This window comes from Notothenia rossii, assembly GCF_949606895.1.
Source record: "Notothenia rossii genome assembly, chromosome: 9".
NCBI lineage: Eukaryota > Metazoa > Chordata > Actinopteri > Perciformes > Nototheniidae > Notothenia > Notothenia rossii.
The window spans coordinates 13,466,291-13,490,039 of NC_136907.1; the positions used below are offsets into that span (position 1 = coordinate 13,466,291).

At 41.8% G+C, this 23,749-nt stretch overlaps 1 protein-coding gene across 2 annotated transcripts in view; it reads right to left on the minus strand.

Moving 5' to 3' along the window:
• Positions 1-23,749, minus strand: part of LOC307017757 (transcription factor COE1) — an 81,700-nt gene that overhangs the window by 25,174 nt on the left and 32,777 nt on the right. For both annotated transcript variants that reach the window (XM_079647525.1, XM_079647524.1), the window contains exons 7-8: positions 2,235-2,316; positions 981-1,122 (exon numbers count right to left, since the gene is read on the minus strand). In XM_079647525.1, the coding sequence (XP_079503651.1) occupies positions 981-1,122; positions 2,235-2,316 (224 nt within the window). The remainder of the gene's footprint in view (positions 1-980; positions 1,123-2,234; positions 2,317-23,749) is intronic.

The following is a 23,749-nucleotide window of genomic DNA, read 5'->3' on the forward strand; positions in this document are numbered from 1 at the left end:
TGGTGCTATCTAACTACACCGTTTGCAAATGTCTTTGCAGGCCGCATGAGATAAAAATTAGCCGCTAAAAAATATGCATTTATGTAATTTATTGCTGTTAAAAAAAAAAAATTCCGAAATCCTTTTTTTAAATTATCCAGTGAAGATGAGAAACATGTGTTCATGTTTTCTCCTACTTCGCACAAGTTTCACGTAATGTGATACTCAAGAGAGAGAACTTGTAATGTTAATTTATTTATTTATTTATCTCAAAACCCGACTGACATGAGATGATGGCAGTTCATTTTTTAAACTAATGATATGACATGGATAAACACACACAGAAAGCTCAGCATGAATCGTAATACTTCAAACAGAATGGATACAGTCAGCTTTATGTCACTCCAGCATTGTGGGAGTGAGTATAAGCTGAAATTAAACATACATATATCACACATATCACAACAACAAAAGCTTGTCTGTCAAAAGCCAAATCTCCTTCAAAAGTGTGTGTGTTATTACCAACAACGTGCTTTAGTCTGGGTGTGCTTGCAAAAAACCTCATAATGATATTAGACCTAGTGTGTGTGTGTGTGTGTGTGTGTGTGTGTGTGTGTGTGCGTGCGTGCGTGCGTGCGTACGTGCGTGACTGCGTGTGTGTGTGTGTGTGTGTATGTATGTGTATGTGTGTGTGGGGTGGTTTGGATTAGCCAGATGGAGGGGCAGGAATCACCTGATAGGATTAAACCATCAACCATCTGGTGGCCATGCTGCTTACTCTCACACACTTTCACACACACAGACAGAGAGACAGACAGGCACACACACACACACACACACACACACACACACACACACACACACACACACACACACACACACACACACACACACACACACACACACACACACACACACACACACACACACACACACACACACACACACACACACACACACACACACGCACACACACACACACACACACACTCTTGTGTTACCATGTTCTAGGTATCCCTGCGTTCCTTCCGCGGGGTCGAGTCTGCGGGCCCGTCGGCCATGTTTGGAGTTGTTGTGGACGAACATGTTGTCGGAGACTGACAGGACATGTCCATCAACACTCACTGTAGTCGATACCACCACCTGAAGAGGGACAGGACAGTATGGGGGGGGGGGGGGGGGGGGAAGGAAAAAGGTTATATAAAAGAGGACAAAGTTTGGTGAGAAAAGGGGGGAAGAGTAAAAAAAAAGGGGAATAGAGTCTAGAGGTCTAGAGATCATAGCAAGGAGGACTTAAAGCGTGAAACTTTGAAAAGCTCCTTAAATGTAACCCGTTATCACTGCTATTACCATCACACTGAACACACACTTAGTAAGGGTGTGTGTGTGTGTGTGTGTGTGTGTGTGTGTGTGTGTGTGTGTGTGTGTGTGTGTGTGTTGTCTATCCTCCTCTGTTGAATAGTTCCTGATGGGTCCAGCCCTTAATTATCTCCCAGGGAAACAGAGCTGTCTTCTCTGGTTCCACTACAATAGAGCTGCACAATTAGAGGCAGAGATACTGTCACACACTCGCTACCGTACAACTCTGTCGGTCCTATCTCTCTCACACACACACACACACACACACACACACACACACACACACACACACACACACACACACACACACACACACACACACACACACACACACACACACACACACACACACACACACACACACACACACACACACACACACACACACACACACACACACACACGTGCCATAGTAATAAATCTATCATTATCTTTTGTGCGTCCAGTATCTCCACTCAGTCTCAAGTGGTGTCTTCCTGATTGTGTTGTGGCCATGACGATAAGGAAATAATAAAGTCTGCACTCCCTTAAATCTTATTCTAAACCCTGCAACATCCTGGCTTTCTTGCTTGCTTTCCAATTCCTCTTTCCTTCTTCCTTTCTTTCTCTTTTTTCCTCCCTCCAACACCCTTTTCTCTTTCTCCCTGCATTGTGTGTATATTTATGTTCTGACTAGTCAGGGTCAGGGTCTCATGTTTCCTGTAAAGCCGATGATAGCTTGTTTACTCACAGAAACACACACATTCCTGTGTTTGTGTTACAATAAACCCTAAAGTTATGTGTTGTGTTACGTGTGGAAACACAGGCAAAGAAGATAGAGACTTAGGACATGAAAACATGCACAGAAAAAGATAGAAATAAATGACAAGAGTAAAAAAAAGTGCTGTGGTTTGTACCTGGAACCTCCTCATGTCTCGTGGGTTTCCCGCATTCTTTAGACAGTTCTGGTTGCACTTGAGGAAAAACTTGAGGAAGAATCTGTGGAGGGAGAGAGGACAGGCAATATTTGGGGGTTAACATGAGACCAGAGTAAAGACTGCTTTTCTTCAATACATGTGAATTCAAGGTCAGTCTCCAACACAGACAGAACCCGAAATACAGACATAGAAATGAATATTTTACACTGTTGGAAAGTCAAAAATGAATTTCCTTGTGGATATGCGGAACAGCTGCTATTTGTTGAACTGAGATGGCCTTGAAATGTCACATAAAAGGCAAATAAAGCAGCACACTCCAACAAAACTGGTGAGCAAGTTACATTTTTTGAAAATCTTAGATTGAACCTTCAGTTTTTTTGTTTTTTTTGTGAATCCATACTTCATCATATTTCTTAAAACCCTCCTTTCTCTGTTTTTTATTGTCAGTGCTTCAAGAAACATGTGACGTCTACATGGCTGCAGATTAAAACCTTGTCGGTTAGGATTCATATACAGTGAAAAACATGTGAAAAGATAGATTTTAAAATCTACAGAGGTGACGCTAACCCTGACGTCAATGCTTTAAGAAAAGGGGAACTATGTTGACATTGGTTATTTGAAACGGGACCATATGTCATGAATCTATATTACAGAGTAAATCAAACACCCAGATGGCCATCAACAGCTAACAAACACATCCAGGTTGTGTTTTGGTGTGAGCCAGCTGGCCGGCCTGGCAGAAACAACAGAAAACACTCGCACAATAACAAAGGACGACACACACATGCATACACGTTTATGTTTGTTACATCTGTGTGTTAAACCTCAATAGATGCAACACAACTTCACACGCAGGGAGATGATTCCTCTACGTTGCATTCTGAGTATACACCTTATTCTATGTTTTTCTGATTCTCTTTTGTTGCTTTGTGTTCGTACTAGAGATGGACAACACATTGATATATCGATATCGTCGTATACTGTAAAACTAGATAACTTAAAGTAAGCGTCTTTTCCTGTTTTTAAAGGCGGCATTACACTACAGTGATTTCATATTTTAAACAAACAGACTTTATAGCTGGTCTAGTATTTACCACAACCCAATGAACTATTATATCCGCATTACTTATCAATATTTATGAACAATCTCCTTGTGTATATATTTTATAAAGCACCCAAAGTCAACCCTACAATATTGGCGCAAATACATTTTGAGGGATTTAAAAGAAAAAAGTGATATTTGATTGACACATCGCCCAGCCCAAGTTCGGTTGCAAAAAGGTTTTGTCTTTTCTAGATTACATTAGTTTCCTATTGTTCATAGTGTTCTAGAAAGCAGTCACACAAAGCAAAGCACAGCAAAGCACCACCTGTTGAGGATCACCAAGGAAAATCAGCATCTCTTTGTAGCAACAAAATATTATATTAGAAAGTTCCACAAAGACAGCAAAGCTTTTATAATTCATTTCCTCCCATTGTGTCCCCTCTCTGTATTTATCTTCATGCAGTTAAACCACATACTTAAATAATTTCAACTTTTCTGCATCACCTCAATTCCCTCGTGGCAGAGCCTGGTGCTCTACTGTTCAAGAGATGACAGCCCTTGTACTGGATCACAAGAACAATGCAGAGGTGTGCGCTTGGTGTGTGTGTGTGTGTGTGTGTGTGTGTGTGTGTGTGTGTGTGTGTGTGTGTGTGTGTGTGTGTGTGTGTGTGCAAACATCTACTCCACATGTGAGTGTATGTGCGTGTATGTGCGTGTGTGGCGGTGCAGCACAGCCCAGTGGCAGGTCTGAGTGTAAAACTCTGCGTTAACGAGCTCAGGCTTCGTTAGAACACTGGTGCTGGGATTCTGCATGCCTAATTATCTTGACCCCTTACCCCCAGGTGACAGCCTATCACAGCGGAGGACAGCCACGGTGACCCCTGCTGACCTCCACTGTCTACTCCTTCTCATAACACTAGCATAGCGTTAACACGACCACCTCAGCTGACCCTCCACCGAACATCTCTGTTTAAAGGAAGCTCACACGCTCTGCTCATCTGCCTGAAATATGAAAAAACTAAAGCAGCGGTGTAAGAAGAGTTGAGATCTTTACAGAAACTTCATCAGTCCTGCATTCAAATATCTAGCATGTAAGAAACCATAATAATTACTGTACTCAAGTCCTACATCTGTTGGTTCATGTGGTGCTTTATGTCTGTGAAATGTAGATCAAATGAACTTTGCAAATGTATACTGGTAAAAGTACAAAGCAGCATTAAACCTCATAAAGCAAACCAGTTACTGGAAATGAAACCATTTAGTTCGATTTTTTATATGTTTTTAAAGTTCAGTGTTTCATAGGCAGCTTATTCACTTTTTAGGGCCACAGCAGTCTCTGGCCTCATGATACTTGACATACAATGTTTCAAAATTGTTCCACATAATATAATTTACAGATGTATTATATGGGAAAGAAATAAAACTGTTTTTTGACGGTTGGTATCTGAAAGGTACCCTGAAATGAAATATCAGACCAGATCTTTTTAAGTTTTAAAACCTAATTTATTTTGTTGTATATGTTCTTCTTTGCTGTTACAGACACACAGTTCACTGCCACTTCCTACAATCTGCAGTCAGCCGAAACTTCTATCGTGTGCTTGTTAAAACACAAGATACTAACAATACAGGTAGCGCAACACATTTTGTTAATCAAAACATTACTTGATTACTAGCCGACCAATATTAATATACAAAGGGGAATGAGAACATCTCTCACATCTAACGGCGAAAGACATGTACGTGTTAAAACATCAACTGAATCACCACTATGATCTCCTATGTATTAATTTAACAATTTCACAGTCCAAATCATTTCCATCTATCATTGGCTTATCTCCCTTCTGATCTGATGATATTGCTCGTTATTTTTCATATTTCCATTTGGTGCTCTACTCTATCCGTTTATTTCCTGAGAGAGCGTTTTCTCTCATTGATTGCCAACAGAAGATATTCTACATTTTAATGCAGTATGTGTGCTTTCCTCTTCCCCTTCACTTGACCCCATCTGGCCTAATCAACTCCGCTACAAAAAGGCCCTGCAGCTACACACACGCCTGCACACACACACAGACACCTTGTGTGAATTGATTGGCTGGTCCAGTCACTGGTCGTTAAGAGGCCTCCAATTAAACCGGGCAATTATAAGAGTCTGAATGACTGTGGGGGAGGGGAGCACTCTCCCCCTCTCGCCTCTATCTCACTCCCCCTCTCCGAGGCCCGATCATGTTCAAGTGATAACAGCGCTGTTGACCTTTGCTATACTGTGAGTAGCGCACTCAGAGAGCTGACCCGGCTCACTCTCACACACACGCCACACACACACACACACACACACACACACACACACACACACACACACACACACACACACACACACACACACACACACACACACACACACACACACACACACACACACACACACACACACACACCAACGCACGCACACACACACACACACACACACACACACACACACACACACACACACACACACACACACACACACACACACACACACACACACACACACACACACACACACACACACACACACACACACACATACACAAACCGTCTGCAGGCTAGTGTAAGAATGGTAGCAAGGGAAAGGTATACAACAAAGAAAGAAGAAACAATAAATGAAAAAAAAAATAAAAATAAAGTTTGAAGACTAGCCTCCAGGATATTTTTACGCTCTTGTCAAGATTATTAATTTGGGCATTTAACATTTTAAGGGCAGTTTAGATACAGAAAAGAGAGATGGGAAGTACCACTGAGAAGGGTATAACATGTAAAAAGGGTCTCATGCCACATTTGTGTTAGTTTTCACAGTTACTGATGAGTGTTTTACAAGGAAAAGATCATCGGTATTGAATTACCTTTGAAAAAAGTGGATTCACACAATTGTGTCTTCAAACATTTCAAATTCTCAACTGTTGCATTATACAGTATATGTTTGAAACGTACAGCATTGTTACGTTTATGAGAAGGTCTTGGTTATAGAGGATTATGGATACAGTATGTTTATTGTGAGGCTTACAAGAACCCTTGGTTAAGGTGAAGGAGAGGTGCTGGTAATGCTGTTAAAAAAAGCCTAACCATAGCCCAATTGAACAGTCAGGAATTACATGTTATGGGTCTCGTTATTATTAAGTTATTCATTACACCTTACACCTCTGCTGTTCTTGGGGGAATAAGAATGCGTCATGAGACAAACACAAAGCCATGGCACATTGTTTTATCACCTATGTTGATACGGCTCACAAGATAGAAAACATTATATGCTTATAAATCCAGATGACACAGAGATACATCAGCATTGATTTGGAGCTTGTGTTTCTGGTCACCTGATGAATGTAAGTCCAATATTCACTCTTCTTCTATCTCTGGTTTAACTCCTTAGAAAAATGCCCGGTTCTTAAGCTGCTGCTAAGTTTGTGTGTCTGTCCTTTGCTTCCTTCTGCTTTAAACTGACCATTTAATTTAAATCAAGTTTACCTGTAGTTCAATGCCTGTTCTTTCAGCTTATAAACATTGTTATGTGGTCAACCACATGTGTCATTTTAAGCTGCTATTTATTCTTGACCATGTTTATTTAATCAACCATGCTAGTCTTATTTAGCTTGTTAGCCTCACAGATATGTAGGAAACCATGGATGCTGTTTTTCTTTTGCCTGTTAGCCATGGTGCAGTAGTGAACAGCACAGTTACATCCATTATTCAGAGGCTGAGATGGCAATTATGGCTCAGAGCACAACTGACATTAATATTTAATATATAGGGCTAACACAGACCTGAAGAGAGAGAGACAGGAAGTGACAGAGTGAGGGGATGCAGAGGGGGCATTGGGAAGAGTGAAGAAGAAGAGGGGGATATAGAAACAAACGAAGGAGAGAATGAAGAAAGAGGATTGTGGGAGTTTTGTTTTGACCACCCTCCTGTCATTTAAACAGTTACAATGACGACAGGGCAAGGGTGACATCCGGGGGAATTCCAGCTTAGTGTGTGTGTGTGTGTGTGTGTGTGTGTGTGTGTGTGTGTGTGTGTGTGTGTGTGTGTGTGTGTGTCTGTGTGTGTCTGTGTGTGTGTGTGTGTGTGTGTGTGTGTGTGTGTGTGTGTGTGTGTGTGTGTGTGTGTGTGTTTCAAAAAGAGTGCGTCTAAGACTGAATGTCTGTGTCCGTTTTATTCCCTAAAGACTCGCTATTCTACTGAGCCAAGAATAACGATGCCGCCTTGGAAGAGAAAAAAACCAACAAAAAAACCTCTCCAAAACACACACAAACACACACACAGCGTTCTGGTGAGTTGTTGCTGACAGGTGGAGAAATTGCAGTCAGTTAGTGCAGACAAACTGAACAACAGATCAGTGCTTTTGCTGCTCCTGCCTCCTCTGTCTCTTCTCTGTCTCCTCGCTTCCTTTAGATGTCTTATTTCACCTGCCTGCCAAGTTGCTTGGCAGAGCTTTCTGACAGAACGCTGATTTTCACCATCTTCCTCTACGTGCGTCTGTGTGAAACCACTTGCTAATGCGTGTGTACCTATCCTAACTGCCAGTAACTGATCAGTTACTAGTTGCACGCTTCAAAAACACAACACCAGTTTGCACAAAGAGGAAGCCTGTTTGCAAACTCATGCATAAATATGATTCAAAACACCTTCGAGTAGCATTCCAAATACTGTAGGCCAGTATAAGAGCTATTTGGTTATACTGTCACTATCATCATATGTAGCATGGCACTATACTATTTCCGTTAAAGATCATTTTCCTTCTAATCTGTCGTTTCAAATAGCTAATCTTGCTAATATTTGAGCGTTTCCCTCTCAGTCTGTTGATCTGTCAGATCAACTTCCTGTTTCCTGTTTACACTGAGTGCTTGTTATTGTTTAATGTGATTACATCAGATAGCATTGCTGGGCCCCGTGCCCGCTATCTGAGTAGTCATGCAGTAGGAAAAACAAGGATATGAAATACTATTACGCCCTCCATTCTGCTGTTATCACAATAATAATGTGATACTGTATTGCTTCCTGTGGAGGAAATGCTTGTTTTTTTTCTTTGCCTTTGTAGTATCTTGTTCAAGAGCACTTCAGCAGAGATAAATCTAGTACGTGGCTCCATACACGGTGCAGGGACATCCCCTAAAACCAAAACTCTGTAAATCTGTTAGAAAAACTACAACAAGAAAGGGTTTGATGTGGTTTGTGTTCATTAGGAGTTACAGGCCAGAGGTGTGGTACGTTTATAAACTGATAAGGTGTTTTTTTTAAAGGGTTAGGGAGATTAAAATGACAGAAAGAAGGGAGTAGATGAGAAGAGATTTGAGATAGAAGATACATTCATTTCACTTGGAAGAATAACTGGAAATCCATTTGATTCTGGCTTCAATAATATGTGAGGTTAACCAAGTCTTGCATAACGTAGAAGCTGTAATGCCACAGCCCGCCTAAGAACTTTAATGTGTACAACTGATTCATTGTATTTTTGTTTTTCAAACATATAGGGCTCCAAATAATACTAATTTTCAGTAGCGATCCATTTTCGATCAATACATTGATAAATAATTAATCATTTTGTCAAGTAAATGTCAAAGCCACACCTTTTTCCAAAGCTGAAAGTAACTTTTTTTAAATTGCCTGTTTTGTCTGCACAGCCCACATTGAATGATATATTATTTCCAAAGATGTAAAACATAAGTAAAATAAATAAATCAACAATAAAGCCTCACAATGAATGTTATGTGACAAACTGGAGATGTCATAACCTGATTGATGTGTGTTTATACCACTGACAATGCCTAGTGTGTGGTGTTTTCTTTGCATGCTTGAGAGTCACAAAACTCTAACTGTATAAAGTAGCTTCTGTGGCTGGAAACATGCCGTCATTTGAAACAAAAAGAGGGATTGGGAAGACGTCCACATGCACACACTCAGAGCCATGGATGAGTATTGCTGAGAGTAACAGGAGCGTGAGAAGAGGAGAGAATAAGAAACCTAGACACATAGGAGAAAGTGCGAGTAAAGGGGGGGCGAGTGGAGTGCAAAAGAAAGAAAAAAGGCAGCGAGGGAGGAGGGAGGGCGGGAGGAAATGCATGGGAGAGGGAAAGAGAGTTATGCGAGGGAACAAGACTTAAGAGAATTGAGCAGAGCCGAGCGAAGCGGAGTTATTTTACATAATGATGGTTGATATGCACAGAGGTAATTGATAGCTGAGCTGCAGCCCAAAAAACACCCAGCTAGCTGTCAATCACCGCTCATCTCCCAGGAGATATGCTAATGATGATGATGATGATGAGGGCTTAGATTCATATTGCTATCATTACTATTAATGCTGTCATTGTTGTCATCTCTGCATATTTAAATGACAGAGCAGGCCAGGGCGGAGATAGCCCGCCTGTGTGATGTCTATGAGGAGGCCTGCACTGTCTGCCACGGCTGAAATAAAATGAGTATTAATAACCTGCACAGTGTACTTCTGCAGCGCTGGTGTGGACCCGAACAAGTGTCATTACATCATTGTTACATGTAACCGTGACACTGATGTCAGCAGTTTGTGACAAGGCGGCTCAGAGTCGCTCAGAGTGACATGCCGTCATTATGCATGGACCACAAGCTGCAACTGTATAGGCTAAAGGATTATCAATATGTTTACAGACAGCGATATGATGAGGGAAGATCATTTATCAGTGTGTTAGATGCCAATATAAGGATGTAAAGGAATATAAAATTGGCTAGGAGCTGTTTTGTAGAGTAACTCCATGCATAGGTGTGTTTTTCTCCCGCAGTCATATAATGCAATGAAACAAAAGTCGCTGAAAATCATCATTAAAGCTTTTTAAAACGTGGGCCTTTTTTTTTGGGTTGTTTTTGGACGTCAGAAGGGATGGGGTTGGACAGGTGATCTGTAAACAAGCTAGATTGTCTAAACCAATGAATACACTACAACAGTGATTACTCTGTCCGTCGATGGGAGGCGGCAAAGTTGAACTAAGACCGTGTTGTCAAAAGCCTGATAAGAGACAGCTGCATTGTGTTTAGCCAGAGACCTACGCATGTGTGCGTAACCCTATTTCTTTGGTAAGCCGTGCAACACAAAAAACAAGCAAACTAATTGTCAGGAAAATCTGTGAATATATACTTTTTTTGATATAAATCAAATGTATATATTCACTGTAATGGTCATTTGTATACAGATAAAGGGATTATTGAATATTATCAGCCTTGATAAATACTTTAACTACAGTGATGCTGCGAATCAGAAGACACAACACATCTAATAACCCTTAATAAGGTATTAACCAATGTGATGCAGTTTGGGGACATGATAACTTTAAATTACAACATGTTTTCCTTCAAGACAAATACGGTCAGGGGTCTTATTCATGGCAGGGAGAGAATCGGGGGAGAAGAGGGGCTCGACAGACTTGGAGGGAAGGAAGAGGTTACCGTGGTGTATATTTTAAAGGCTGAAGGCAAACTGTTGAATTATAGATGAGAGGGATTGATTTAGGAGAGGGGGGGGGGAAGAAAAAAGGATAGAAGAGGTGGAAGGAGGGACAGAGGAGAGGGGGGGAGGAGGGGGTGAGTGAAGGGTGAGCAGCTAAAGGATCGCTAGCTCTGGGCCAAACATGTATGCACGTACACACACACACACACACACACACACACACACACACACACACACACACACACACACACACACACACACACACACACACACACACACACACACACACACACACACACACACACACACACACACACACGCGCACACACACACACACACACACACACACACACACACACACACACACACACACACACACACACACACACACACACACACAGCTTACCTCAAATCGATCTAAAGCTCAGGCTCCCTCTCCTTTTTACTTCTCTCAGTTGCTTTCAAACACACACACACACACACACACACACACACACACACACACACACACACACGCTTGAATGCACACATGCCCACACACACTCTTTACTCCAACAATCTGCTCACACACTCACAGTCTGGATGATTATATGGAAACAAGGCAACAGTACCTGTGACCTGCAGATCAGCAAGGGGATCAACTAAACTAGTGTGTGTGTGTGTGTGTGTGTGTGTGTGTGTGTGTGTGTGTGTGTGTGTGTGTGTGTGTGTGTGCGTGTGCGTGTGTGTGCGTGTGTGTGTGTGTGTGTGTGTGTGTGTGTGTGTGCGTGTGTGTGTGTGTGTATGGGTGTGTGTGTGTGTTCCTTTGTCATTGGTCTTACAAATAATTTATGTCGGGTGGGGGGAAAGAAAAGGAAGAGTGGAGAGGAAGGGAGTGATGAAGGAAGTGATATTGACAGGAACCTCTTCCTCCTCTCTCCTCCTGTCTCCTCCTCTCTCCGTCAGTCATTCACTGAATCACACACACAGGTCTCCTGCCTGTTAGATAGCCTACATCTCACACACACATGCACACACACTGACTGCAGAAGAATTTCCAAGTTAAAATAATGCTGATGGGGAAAAACTCAACAATTTCATCACTCAACTTATCACAATACGTTTTTGGATGTCCTAATGTATTTAATGATTGGTGCAAATGAGGTGTTTAAACACTTCAAACAACCTTTAGGTTTTCCATCTTGTGGTCACTCAACTTCAAGATTTATAAAGTTGTCAGAGCTCCGCAAAACCTCTGAGGGTTGGACCACTGACTTGTTCACATCCCATCTCTTACCAGCAGTCAATGTTGGTTCCTTTAAACCACGACCACAATCTGTTCTTAGCATTAGCTCAGAATTGACCATAGCCTTAACCCGGGGCAGCAGAAGGTCCATTAGGAAGGCAATAAGAAAAGGACCGGTTATGATATTGACCTATGAGGAGTGTGTTAGTGCAGTTAATGTGAGCATATATTTACATGTATGTATTCATTTAAAGGTGAATATTGCAAAGATAAAATATATACAACCAAAACTGTATAAGAGGTACATACTGTATGTTGTATTTCTCTACAGGTGCTTCTGGTTGTGTGCATTATCCTTGGGGATTATGTGTGTACTCCATTCTGATATATTGTAAATGGGGGTGATATCTTAGTGACACATGCATTTCCTAACATTCGGTCTATATGCTCTAAAATGTATTATCTCTTCGATTTACACACGGCATCTATTGCACGTCTGTCCGTCCTGGGAGAGGGGTCCCTCCTCTGTTGCTCTCCCTGAGGTTTCTCCCATTTGTTCCCTTTAAACTGTGGGTTTTCTCTGGAAGTAGTTCCTTGTACGATGTGAGGGTCTAAGGTTAGAGGGTGTCGTTTTTCTCATACTGATATTCTGAACAATCTGTGCTGTTGTATTAGCTGTAAAGTGTCTCTACTGTCGGCTATTTTTATTATATGTACAGCACTTTGGCTCTACCAAAAATCGTTTATAAATGCGCTATATAAATAAAACTTGATTTGATTTGATTTGGTTTAGTGAGTGCTGGGGAAATTTAATATTTAGAAAAAACTCACTGCTTCCTGTCCTCTGGTCTGGCTCTACACACTGACTGTTCACTCATAAGGAAATTATACTTACTGCTATTAAGTTTTGAATATTTTATTTCATATTGGGACTCTTTAGATAAAGGTGCCGGGAACAAACCGGATTTGTTTGTACACCTCGGTCTCTACTCAACAGAGACGTGGTTTTTGAACATTTTCACAGAAACACAGAAAATATTGAGTAGTTTGATAAGTCTCTGTTTTAAAGACATTTGGAGAACAGCAACTTAAAGGTTCATTTGTGATCTAAACAGGAAGAGGTAAGCGCTGGCGGGAAAAAAGAAAAAAGAAAAGCAGAGGGAAATGTACGGGGCACGCTTGAGGATTAGACTCCCACTACGTTTGTCAAACAAATTGAACCCTGTCCAGGTTCCTCACCTGTGCGCTCACACACACACACACGCACACACACACACACACACACACACACACACACACACACACACACACACACACACACACACACACACACACACACACACACACACACACACACACACACACACACACACACACACACACACACACACACACACACACACACACACACACACACACACACATAGACTGCCCGCGTGGCACACATATGGCTCACCCGGTCCAAATAAGGAAATATGCATACATTAACATAACTAATGTAAGAACCACTCCATTTAATATGCTAATTCACTGGAATATTACTGAGCTCCGTCTGTTGTAAATGAATAAATTTGAATTGCAATTAGAATAATCCTTTATAATTAATGAAAACTGTCAATTTTGGTTCAGAAGTAATTTGATTAACGGGTTGATGGGGCACCAATTAAGTGGAGGATGAGGAGGAGCCCAGAGGAGGAGGAAGAGAAGAAAGAAGACAAGCTCTTCAGATAATCTCTTCCTCTTCATGTGTAATGAGAGATTAAGCAAAAATGATGTAATGTTCCTTTAAAGACACAAAATGTAAAACAAACAGAACGCTTCTCTTACCTTTGTGGATATCACAGCAGGAAGAACAGGAGGAGGCAAAAGAAGAGAGGGAGAGAGAAGGGATGATTAGATAGAGGACATAACACAATTTGATATATGTTCAATTAATAACATAGACTTCAAACATACAACGCCGTTAAAACACCTTCTTTATGACTCATTATATTGTATGTATCTTCTGATAGTGTTGTTTCTGCATGGGTCCAGTAATGGTGTCATTGGCTTTCTAATTCACAAGAACCTCCTACCACTAATTAACCACATCCATGTTGCTGTTATTAGCTAATTACAAGACTGGACACAACCCCGGCTAATTAAAGCTATTACATCTGAGAGTGTATGTGTGTGAGAGGGTGTATATTAAGGCATTTCAGGACTTCATGTTTTAATGACACACTATAAACTGCATTGCAACAGACCATGCGATGCCACCCCCCCCTCTTCCAGCACAACGCACTGCTGCTCCCCTCTATTCCCAGATCAATAGCCAAGGTCATTATGTGCAGCTGAATCATATGTTTTACTAAAGTTGCTGCGTGTTAATAATATTTCAACAGAGTTGCAGGAAAGAGCTTCTAATTTAGCTCGTTTAGTCAACACTGTCATCCATCATGGTGAAAACACAAAAGACCCCCCTGACTCTGCCGTTTCCCTTTCTCTCCTCCACAGCACCTCCTCCCATCGCTATTCATTCTCCTCTTCTCATGTTCCGCTTTATCCTGCTCCGTGCTTTTCATTTCTTATATTCAACACCTTCTTACATTTATCCTTTTCTTTCCTCTTCTCTCATTACAACAGCAGCTTTTCCTGCATTTAGACTCTCTAATCCTCTCCTTATACAACTGAATATTCATGGCCTTGTTTTGTTTTTGAATATTCAAGAACCAATTAACAGGCTGTTTATGAATAATTAATGCTCATTATTTTCTCCCTTTTAAATGTTTAATAATTAAAATCTATAAATCAGCAAACAAAATGCCATTTTTATTTAACACAAACTTTCAATCGAGAGCATGTGGCAGTGTGTGTGTGTGTGTGTGTGTGTGTGTGTGTGTGTGTGTGTGTGTGTGTGTGTGTGTGTGTGTGTGTGTGTGTGAGTCATGCTGACAGACTATTTAACAACAGCTCAGGAACTCTCTTTTTCATCTGCCAACCATCTATCGGCCTGCCACCGAATCAGTGTGTGTGTGTGTGTGTGTGTGTGTGTGTGTGTGTGTGTGTATGTGTGTGTGTGTGTGTGTGTGTGTGTGTGTGTGTATTCACACTCATGAATAAATGAACTTGTTAAAGAGAGATGAAGAGAAAGAAGGAGACAGCTTCTGCTGTCCTGTTCAAAACTACCTGATCTGGCACACCGCTTAGCATGCAGGAACACACACGCACACGCGCACACACGCACACACACACACACACACACACACACACACACACACACACACACACACACACACACACACACACACACACACACACACACACACACACACACACACACACACACACACAACCACACACACACACTGACATGTTCACATACAAGAGAAATGTACTTGACAATAAGACAAGTATTAAAAAACAGTAGAGAAGCAAGGAAAAAAAGGAAGAGAGGCATAAAGACAATGGTGTGTGTGTGTGTGTGTGTGTGTGTGTGTGTGTGTGTGTGTGTGTGTGTGTGTGTGTGAGAGAGAGAGAGAGAGAGAGAGAGAGAGAGTGAGAGAGAGAGAGAGGGAGAGAGAGAAAGAAAGATGCTACCTTGTCCCCTTTAGTCTTATTAATACAGCTGCCTTCACGACAGGCATCATTCCTTTTAATCAGTGTCGCTGCCGTGATCAAAGAAATACTACCTCCACAGAAAGTGACAGCAAGAGACGGCGCACAATGGGAGACTCCTCGCTGTGTGTTTGGTGTGTGTTTGGTGTGTGTGTGTGTGTGTGTGTGTGTGTGTGTGTGTGTGTGTGTGTGTGTGTGTGTGTGTGTATGCATGTAAAAGAGTAATATTGTAGTACCTGAACGACAGCAAAGCCATCATGTCTACATGCTGTCACATAAGTGAGGTCTTGCAATACAATCAGACTTACACCTTCCCTCTCGCACACAAAGACACACACACACACACACACACACAAAGACACACACCCACCCACCCACCCACCCACACACACACACACACACACACACACACACACACACACACACACACACACACACACACACACACACACACACACACACACACACACACACACACACACACACACACACACACACACACACACACACACACACACACACACACACACACACACACACACACACACACACACACACACTCGCAGCACTGACAACTGTCACGCAGTCACCTCACAAACTGGGGTGTAGGTAATTAACCAGACAAAACAACTCACAACACCTCACAGATCAAGAACACAGAAGAAGAAGAAGAAGAAGAAGAACAAGGAAGACACACGACAAAAACACCAAAAAAAGAAAACAAGGAGAAAAGAGACGCTCCGACTACAAAACAAGCCAGAACTCCTAAACAAGGAGCTCCACTCAGGAGTACAGACGGCGGGATGATGATGGAAATAGAAACAAATCTGCACTCCTCCACTTATCTCTCCCCACCTCTTCACTATGTTTTAATTTGTGCATTCTACATCATCACCAGTGCAATTTATTCTAATTGTAAACGTTAATAAAACTGTTGATTCAATTTTTCTCTCTCATACTTATTTCAGAAACAAAGGTGTTTTAGTACTAATTTGAGAAATAGCGATAGCGGTACTGCTGGTGTGAATCTGAAGCTGCCAGTCCTTTTCTTCATGACTGGTGTTTCATTTGTTATCAAAAATGTTTACAATGATACATTAACAAGGCCTCAAAAGGAAGATAACTCATAAGCTGCCCTCTAGAACATGACATAAAAGTGCTCTCTAGATACAAGTTGAATAACACAACATGCTTAATGGATCAATTATGGTTGAGACTAAATCAATTACTTTGTTAATGTTTTAAAAACATTGTGGTTTTGGTTAAAATGCGTTCTTTGTTAGGGTTAGGGGGAAATCGGTACACTAATAACAACCACATGGTTAAGATTAGGGAAGATTGTGGTTATAAATTAATAAATGACACTGAAAAAATGGGAGAATAAATACGTCACATATCATTTCATTATTTTATCCTTCACCTGAACCCCGATGTTTCTCTTTTTGTATCTGTAGAATCAAGAGCTTAAACTTTATTTCCCATATTTCTTTCCATACTTCTAGCTGCTGATCCACTTTTATCCCTTCTTTCCCTCTTTTTAGCTCCAGCTGGTTTACTTAAAACACATCTTTTTTGATGCGCCAGCGGGGGAAAGTCGCCACAGACACCACAACTCCAAATGTAAGAGCTTGCCTAAGAGGAGATATACCTAATAAGCACTGTATAAACTTGTTTGGCAAAGGCTTGAATGTAATGGATGTTCATTTATATGTAAAAGTCCTGCACTCCAGCTTTAAAGGTTAAATTGTTTAGCACACGTACTAATAATTAACCATGACTCTCTTCTGTTCAAGACCCTGACAATGAAGCAGCTCAAGGCCATTCAGGCACGGTTCATGTTATCATTTATACCTATCATTTTGAAAATGTCTTCCATTAAAAAAAACAAAGATGTGTTTGATTGCACCCTTTCTTTCTCTTTCTTTCTTTCTTTCTTCTCAACCAATTATACAAAGACAAACAATTAATTATTTAAAAACACATGACCCAATTTAATTAGAGCCTTTCGTTCAATTAACAGTTTCCCCCCTTTGTTCTCTGTCAAGGGTGGATGTTATCATGATGACAAATATCATATGTGTGAGTGTGTGTATTGAAGTGTGTGCTGACTCCCTGACTATTGCCAGTGCTACTTCCTGTTATGGCAAGTCTCTCGGTGTAGAAGAATTGCAGAGCGTAAACCACTAATTAGCTCCCACTCAGACAAACCAAGATTGTACAGGCAGTGTGCATACAGCTCTTTTTTTATTTCTTCTCTGTTTAATCTCCCTGTTGTTTCCTATTTGTTCAGCTCATTATGTGATCAAAGCCATTAACATGTTTATGGAGCGGGCCCTTTCATGTTGCAATAAAACACAGTGAAGCAACACATAGAGAGTCATAAGGATATGAAATATGAATGCAGAGCCCCAAAGACGAGGAGAAAGTGTGTGTTTGTGCACATATTCGTGTGTGCGAATGTGAATAAAGTACATTGGAATCTGATGAAACACTCTAAGCTAACAAATACGATGAGGAGGACAGGGGGCATTTTAGTCTTTGAGCTTTTTCCCACACACACACACACACACACACACACACACACACACACACACACACACACACACACACACACACACACACACACACACACACACACATACGCACGCACACGCGCGCGCACACACACACACACACACACACACACACACACACACACACACACGCGCACGCACGCACACGCGCGCACACACACACACACACAAACACAAACACACACATACATATATGGAAATACATAAACAGAGGCAGTAACTGTTAAATAATTCAGCATACACAAACACACACTGGAGGCAAGGTGAGGGTAAAAGCACAGCTAAGCTAACAGGCATGCTGAGCTGCCCGCAGTGTCAACAACCAATCAGGATGGAGCGCGGTGGCCAGAGAGAGAGATGTGACCCACGGTGACCCCAAACTCTAATGATTTATAAACATGACGAGAAGTGTGTGTGAGTGTGTGTGCATGTGTGTGTGTGTGTGCGTGTGTCGGAAACCCTGAAGCTATTTAAATGTGGAGATGAATTCTTATTTATTCACATAGAAAAGAGTGGATGTGGAGACCCCAAGGGTAAGGGTTCAAAACAATACAGAGAGGGAGGGATAGAGTGAGAGAGAGACGAATATAGACTCAGAAAAGAAAGGGCAAAACAAAGATTAGCAAAGAAAGAGAGAAAGAAAGCAAATAAGAAGACACAAAAAGATGGAAAAAGAGATAGAAGTGAAGTTTAAAGAGGAAAAACTGCACCCAGATCACGTAGACGGAGGAGGTTAGAGGGGCGTAAAAGGCCCTCTTTCACAATCCAAAGGGGGGCACACAAACATACACACACCATTCACACACACACACACACACACACACACACACACACACACACACACACACACACACACACACACACACACACACACACACACACACACACACACACACACACACACACACACACACACACACACACACACACACACACACACACACACACACAAACACAGACACACACACAAATCACACATATATTTCTTCCCCCTACCCCCACATCTGTACGTATGTGTGTTTCCTCATGCAATATTAAATAGGCAGTATGTGTGGGTATAAAGAGTGGTGGGGCCGGGATGCAGTGAATTATATATCACTATTGATTGCAAACACACACACACACACACACACACACACACACACACACACACACACACACACACACACACACACACACACACACACACACACACACACACACACACACACACACACACACACACACACACACACACACACACACACACACACACACACACACTTTATTGGATTAAAGCTAACAGCTCACACACAGACAATGGCAGCGTCTAATAGCAGATGTAGGTAGAAAGACACTGGGATACACAAAGTGGAAATGTAACAAGAGGTACAGCAGACATCTGATTTTTACTACAAACACCGTGGTCATGATTATTTCCACTAATGAACTCAGAAAGAATTATCACACAACTCAATAATAGCACAAAGCCTTTTAGTCTTTTGTAGCCCATGTTTCTTCGTTTTTTTACAACCTGCACATTTACAGTTTAGTCAATGACCTCATCAACACCATTTCTAGCTCAGCAGGCAGCTGCTTTAAAAAGAAAAGCTCTGATAAACACACTGTAACCTGGGTTAAAAGCTTTTATCGGAATAATTAAGCCGTCTTCTGAACAATAATCAATAAATTACAGAGCTTTAAAGAGTTTAAGTAGCTATTTTCATATCATGTTTCTTTGGTTTTCAAACTTAGGAAGACAAACGTGCTGCAGCTTTGTAAAACGTAAACATTGTGTTTCTGTATGCATGTCGCTTTTGTTCTTATATTTATTCCAAACAGATTCCTACCAATACTATTAAAACAAAATCACACACAATACCAACTGCGTGATGGATAAGGACTTCAAATTACACATAGATATGTGTTCATTTCAAGTTGGTCTGAAGGTGCTCCGTAAATGATGTAACGGGGGTATCTGAGGCATCACATCTTCATTCTGGCAACATCAACCAAATTCGTGGTGAAACAAAGATGGAATGGATGTCTGTCTGTCCTCTGTCTGTGTTTGTCTAGTTAAGTTCATGTGTTTGCACAAATAAAAGGTCATTGTGTAAAACCAGCCTGGAATTCTGATATTCAGAACAAGACAAAACGGCAGCGAGAAGAAGAGAAACGTAAGTGAAGTAATCATCAAAACAAAGTGAAGTAATCATCAAAACAGAACAAATATATATATATAAAAGTATCCACATACATGTAATTGATGACCTGCTTACTGCTCCCAATTAAATATTAAAAACAGTACTTTGTGAGCACATGCCATATTTTAGGTGGAGGAAGTTGTTGGAGAATTTAACCTGGCGGATAGTTGAGTTGTGGCCCTCTGAAGTGACATGCCGTGTCTATTATGCCCACTTCCAGGAGAGCAAACTCATTGGTTAAAATTCCTCTTTTAAATGATTCCCCACTCTGCCATATATACCCTTACTGCAATAAATGTGGAATATACTGAGTAAAGATGGAGTCAAGTTGTCATGATACACTCATCCTGCTCCTCCCTTCACTCTCCCTCTTCCATGCACTTTCCTCCCCCTCACTGCTCCCACTATCTAGCATTTTAATGCATCTATAGTCATGCTAATGGTCTCAGAATTCAAAATAATTTCTCCTTTGTCCCGCTCTGCTACTCAGCACTGATAGAGGAGTGGTATCTCCCTCTTTCTCTCTCCTCCATCTCTCCCTACACTGACAGGATGTGATTTTGACAGAGTCCTGTCACTTTCCCCTCTGTCTTTCCATCAGGTCTATTCTGTGTGTCAGATTAAGGAAGGAAAGTGTGGAGAGTGCTGACAGGGCATGTAGAGGAGAGAAGGGGAGGGGGGTGGGGGGTGGAGAGGAGCATGCGTTTTACATTATGAGTGCTTCCAACCTTTCTATTCATGCTGGTTGACCTTTCCATCAGTAGGTAATAGAGAGGAGAACGTCCTTTACTCTAAAGGCTGGATGTTAAGTCACGCTCCTCTTTGCCCCAAAGAGAGAAGGGAGCAGCTGATGTGACCAAAGCACAGCCAGTGTGAGAGGGGAGGAGGCTGTGTGTGTGTGTGTGTGTGTGTGTGTGTGTGTGTGTGTGTGTGTGTGTGTGTGTGTGTGTGTGTGTGTGTGTGTGTGTGTGTGTGTGTGTGTGTGTGTGTGTGTGTGTGTATGGGTGGTGTGTGTGTGAGTGTATGGGTGGTGTGTGTCTGTGATGGGTGGGATGGGAGGGGAACAATATTGGTCTGCCAGTGCAGGTCATTGTAGAGAAAAACATAAAACATAATCATCCATTAAAATGCAGCTTCACACCCTCCATCACGTCCACCATGGAACTACTGCCATAAATGCTCTCTGTGTGTCTGTGTGTGTGTGTGTGTGTGTGTGTGTGTGTGTGTGTGTGTTTGTGTGTGTGTGTGGGAATGCGTGTGTGTATATATATATATATATACACACGCATTCCCACATGCATCACTCAGCTGTGATAGATCTGGGTCTAAAAAGCCTACAGAGAGACAAGAGATGTGCTTCTGGAGGTTTAAGGTAGGTCAGTGTATAATATCACGTATACAATGTGTGTGTGTGTGTGTGTGTGTGTGTGTGTGTGTGTGTGTGTGTGTGTGTGTGTGTGTGTGTGTGTGTGTCTGTTTGTGTTTCATTATGTTCAAATTCTAAATTATTAGTTTGTTGTCACTTCTATACTCTATTCATAATTGATGATGTATTACATGAGCACCATATTACATAAATGCCTTAGAGGTTAATTTAAACAAAAAGCAACATCTAAGTTATTCAGAATGTTGTGTTTCTTAAAGGAAACATTATCTTTGATTTCAATCACTTCTATTAAAAAAACAACAACTATGTTTCATAGTGACAAAAACAACATATTAAAGTCAACTTGGAGACATTATGGAGCTGTTGTGTTAAAAACGAAATCTTATGACAACATATTGTCATAAGCATTATTACCCTTTAATTATCAACACAGAATCTTTGCAAAAAGACTTGCAGATGGCCGCTTGTAATCTGTTTTTTATATGTATATTATGGGACTTAATAGTTAATAGAGTGAATTAAACTGGGTTAATGCGGCTCTCTGTTTCTGGAGATGAGAGTTTATTGGTTCGCAGAGAAAACTGAGAATCGTTCACAACTTTCCAATGCCAGTCAGTGAGGCCAAAACTGTATTTCAAACTTACAGGCTTACTGGTGGCATGGTAATGGACCAAATGCATTCCCACATGAACAAACATGGACACACAAAAGCCTTGCTGTGACACCATGGTGCAGTAAACTGTAAATCTCCACTGATTGAGGGTAAGCTGGCTTCAGACGCTCTGTGTATAACTAGCTCCAGCCCGGCGGATCAGAATGGCTGGCAGCGAGCTTACATGTTTGTCATCTAAAAAATATTCACCCTCCACTTAGCCAAGAACACAACCGAAACAATAGACAGCCCGTTAACAATGTACCATTATCCAGAGCATGATGGGAGGAGGGGGGTGTGCAGAGGGGGAAGAGCAAGAAACAGAGCGACAGAGCAGGCAGCGAAAAGAGAGAATAAAGGCAGAGAGATGAGAGGGAGGATTGCAGAGAGACCAAACTGTTATTTAAACCAGGCGGCCACGAAAACATCACAATAAATATCTCGGCTGTTTAGTCTCCACCTCAGACGCTGGGGGAGTGACAGAGCGCAACACGCGCCGGAGAGGGAGGGAGGCGAGAGAGGGGAGAATTAAAGGGATTGGGAGGGATGGAGTGGTGGTAGGAGGGATGGAGAAAGAGATAAAACACATTACAAGATCACTCTGTTGTCAGACTCAAAGGAGTATCCAGGATCGTCTCTCCTCTTGACTAATGAAAGGAACAGCTTCACAGTCAAGTACCAGGACGCACGCCTGCTTGCAAACACACACACAAACGCACACACACTCTTAGCCTTTAGAAAACAACCAGACATACATTTTCCTCACATAGACATCACAGCACAGATTTTATTCAGCCGTCGCGTCAATATGCACGTTCAGCTCCGACTCACGCCTTTTTTACACTGCTTTAACACACACTCGCATCCAAAACGCAGGAAGACACACGTTCACAGAAGCTCTTTCCTCGTCCTCAGTAGAACGAGTGGCACAGCGAGGGCACCTTTGACTGTCGAGAGCGCCGACTCGCCAGCCAAGGCCGTTGATGAGAGGAAAATAGTGCTAATGCAGCAAGGAAGCTGTTCTTTCCCAATTAAGCCAATAAAACACATGCTCCCCTCCTTCCTGTAACTGCCTAATAAGCCATAAACACAGCTGAACATTTATAATTCTAGCTAGTCCATAAAAAAAGCACTTCCCATGTGTGCAGGGGTGAGGGGTGATGTGTGCAGAGAGGGTGGAAGCGCTGGCGAGCGCAGCGGCAGCCTCAGCGAGCCACGGAGAGAAATCGTTTTTTCTACTAAAAGAAATATTTAGTACCTCGCTGAATTAATGTGAGGGAGCAGGAGGTGGCGGGTGAGAAAGAGAAATGGACTGAGGAGGAGGAGGAGGGGGAGGAGATGTCTGAATATAGCAAAGAAAACGCTTGGGAATCTGCCTTTCCTCC